The sequence below is a fragment of the Geospiza fortis genome, unplaced genomic scaffold, assembly GCF_000277835.1.
Source record: "Geospiza fortis unplaced genomic scaffold, GeoFor_1.0 scaffold1278, whole genome shotgun sequence".
Classification (NCBI taxonomy): domain Eukaryota; kingdom Metazoa; phylum Chordata; class Aves; order Passeriformes; family Thraupidae; genus Geospiza; species Geospiza fortis.
In genome coordinates this window covers 716,055-719,452 of record NW_005054536.1, presented here as the reverse complement: position 1 = coordinate 719,452, position 3,398 = coordinate 716,055, and the positions used below count along the sequence as shown (strand labels likewise).

Below are 3,398 nucleotides of genomic sequence, written 5' to 3'. Positions count from 1 at the left end.
CGGGGACGGACCGGGCCGAGCCGCGGGGGGATGAAGGAGCGCAGGGATACGGGAGGAGGGCCATGGGAACGCGAGACACAGGGCCGGGGACATGGGACACAGTGCCGGGAACACAAAGCTGGGGCCGCAGGACACGGAGTTGGGAATACAGGACAATACTGGAGACATAGAAGGCAGTCTGGAACATGGGGATACAAGGTTGGGGACACGGGGAACAAGAATTGGGAGAGGGATACAGTCTCAGGGACATGGGACACGGGCTGGGGTATAGGACAGGGCTGGGCAGAGGGGACACAGTCCTGGGGACACTGGACATAAGGTTGAGGATACAGAACACCAGGCTGGGGATATGGGGCACAGTCCCAGGGACATGAATGCATCACAGCTGTGGGGCAGAGGAGGGAACAGTGCTGGGGACACCCAATGTAGGACTGGGGGCGGTAGAAGGACTAGCAGGGGCTCATCACCCCAACCGGCCCCATCTGGGGGCTCTACCCCTCCCTGCCCAGCCCGGGGACTGCATTTAGGCTTCATGCCTAGGCTGGGCTTTTGCTGAGCCTGGCATTCGTTCGAGAGCTCGGGTTTGGGTCGTTCCAGCCCTGCTCAGCCCCAGGGCTCCCGCAGGGCTGCGCTCCCCCCGCAGCAGCGTGACGGAGACCCTAGGGTGGGGACCAGCAGCTGTGTCCAGTCCAGGTGCCGCCTGGTCACAGTGCCTGGGGCCGGAGGGGACACCGAGGACATCCTGCCCGGGGCACAGGGCTCCTTCCCAACGAGCGCTTAAGGTCACCGCGTGCCTTTCTGCGCTTCAGCAGCCGAAACAGCCCTGGGGCACCTGCCCGCCTGTCCTGCCGCCTGCCCAGAGGACACAGCCCGGCCACCCACAGGTTTGCAGCCTGCCCGCAGCAGCGATTCACAGGGCAGAAGCTCTCGAGACGGGAGGGAGGTGGAAATGAGCTGCACCAGATGGATTTGGGGGAGTGGGAAGTGTCTGGCTACAAGGGCAGCTGACCCCAGAGGGAATCTAGAGCACAGGGATTGATGTAGTCACCCAAATCTGCTGGAGCCTCTGGCTTTTGGAGTAGGTTTTCAGCAAGGGGAGAAACAGAGTAAGAATTTAGAGATGTGTTTAACTCCCTTTGTTTTCCCCCTCCACAGGCATCTGCACAAAAATCTCTGGCTGGACAGCGGGTGGGGCAATCCTCACAACCCTTATTTGGACTCAGCCTTGGGGAAGAGCTGCAGCTCCCCAGCAGCGCTGGAACCCAGGTTGGAATCACAAACTGGAAAAAGGGGAGGTTTGGATTTTTTTGTACCTATGAAAGTGGACTTGGGGAGAAAATCCAGTTTGCTCCAGGAGATATTGCACTGCTTCCTTGCCTCGAGATCCCTGATCCCAAAACCCCATATCCCACCAAAATTGGGGTTTCTCTGTGGTAGTTGCTCATCCTCTCCCCTCTTTCTCTCTTTCCTGTAGGAATTTCTGCTGCATTGATGTCCATCTGAGCTGGGACACAACGCTGGACTGTGTCACACAGGGATAGAAGGGGAAGTTGTGAACAGCTGGGGACTCTGGTGGGACAGCTGGGAATCACAGTGAGTCCCCAGGCTCCAGTGGAACGAGTGAACAAGGTTCAGCTCCGCCCTGGGTCCTCCGGGAGGGAACCCGAGCAGGAGCAGCCTCCGAGGGAAGGGGTGGAGGGTGGCACCGGGTGCGTGGAGCCTTTCCCACCCCGGGGCCCGCGTGGATCCGGGATGCGGGGCCGGGACCCCCGAGGAGCGCGGGGTCACACCGCCCTCTGCCGGCGCGACGGGACAGCCGGCACCGGGGTTGTCCCCGCCCCGACAGCGCCTGTGTGACCCAGGCACAGCACCCCGCACAGTCCAAGGGCTGCGGTTTCCTCGGACACAGGAACAGGAGGTATTTTATTCCCGAAACAGAGCACGAACAATAGAGTTAATGCGTGAGAGACAACAGACTCAATGCAGGTCTGAGACTCCCGGTGGAAGATAAATAAATGACACAAAGAAGGAAGAAATAGTTTGATGGAATGAGGGACATGGAGACCGGACTCTTCCCGGAGTGTGTAGTGATTCCCAGAACCAAGCACTGGAAACATGAGGTGGGTGCTCAGCTCTTGACAGGGGTGGATGCGGCCTTCATGGTCTTCTTCAGGTGGTGGTAGTTGGGCAGGATCTTCATCAGGAAATCCAGCTGCAGCGTCTGGGGCTGGAAAGGGAGGGCAGGGGCAGTGAGGGCACAGCCGAGGGGGACGGGAGGTGGCAGCCAGCATGTCCCTGTGCCCCCCACACCCACACACACACCTGAGGCCGCTCGGTCTGCACGCGGCGCAAGCAGTCGGCGCCGTAGATGACGGTGTTCTCCGGGATCACCTCGTAGGTGTTCACGTTGCAGCAGGCCCCAATGATGCAGCCGCTCGTCAGGATCACGTTCCTGCCTACAAACGCTGCCAGGGAGAGCAGAGGGAGGAGTCCCTGTGAGAGCTGTCCCCACAGCATTTACAGCAGGGCCAAGGCACCGAGCCCAGAGTTACCTTTGGATTCTATGACGTTGTTGTCTCCCACCTTCATCGCTTGGGAATCTACAGGTCTGTGTTAAGTAAAATTGTAAAAGGATTTGCTTTTTTTCAACCGGTGAAAAACCCTGATGCCATTTTCAAAGCACCACCCAGCCCTGGGCTATCTGAACCCTGACAGAGCCGCAGAGATGTCTCCACCCCGTGGAGAGATCCAGAAGCACAATGTGCCAGATGGTTTGTCACTGCACAGCCAGGATACAGCACCCAACCTCAAAAACATTGTTGGTGCCAATGACCATGGGCTTGGGCTCCACATCTTCGCTCTCTGGGGTTATATTTTCTGGGTACCTGCGGGAAGAAAGAACAGATTTCCATGTCTGAGATAAACAATGACAGTGCTCTGTGTGGCAGCTCAACTTTGGGACACACTGAAGCCACAGATATCCCACCCAACTGAGCTGGACTGTCAGAATTTTGGGACTGCTTTGGATTAGGATTCTTCTACTCTGTCAGCTTGAGAAGGATACCGAAGGGGATTTAGCAACCATCCAGTATCTGAAGGGGGCCTTCAAGGAAGCTGGAGAGGGAGTCTGTCAGGAACTGGAGTGACAGAACAAGGCGTAATGGGCATGGACTTAAAGAGAAGGAAATTAGGTTATGTAAAGGTAAGAAAATCTTTACTGTGATGGGAGTAAGACACTGGAATAGATTCCCCGAGGCAATAGTGGCTGCCCCAGCCCTGGAAGTGTCCAAGGCCAGGCTGGACAGGCCTTGTGACTCTGTGGCTTCCCCCCAAGCCATATTGCCCCACCTGAACACAAAAGCACGAAGCCTCACGATTTTTTTTTTTACAAAAATTAT

General features: G+C 57.1%; 1 protein-coding gene across 1 annotated transcript in view; it reads right to left on the bottom strand.

Moving 5' to 3' along the window:
* Positions 1-1,894: 1,894 nt before the first annotated feature.
* DCTN6 (dynactin subunit 6) overlaps positions 1,895-3,398 on the bottom strand; it is a 16,917-nt gene continuing 15,413 nt past the window's right edge. The window contains exons 3-6 of the mRNA XM_031063852.1: positions 2,797-3,043; positions 2,553-2,600; positions 2,323-2,465; positions 1,895-2,227 (exon numbers count right to left, since the gene is read on the bottom strand). Coding sequence (XP_030919712.1) covers positions 2,129-2,227; positions 2,323-2,465; positions 2,553-2,600; positions 2,797-3,043 — 537 coding nt within the window. The 3' untranslated portion in view covers positions 1,895-2,128. The remainder of the gene's footprint in view (positions 2,228-2,322; positions 2,466-2,552; positions 2,601-2,796; positions 3,044-3,398) is intronic.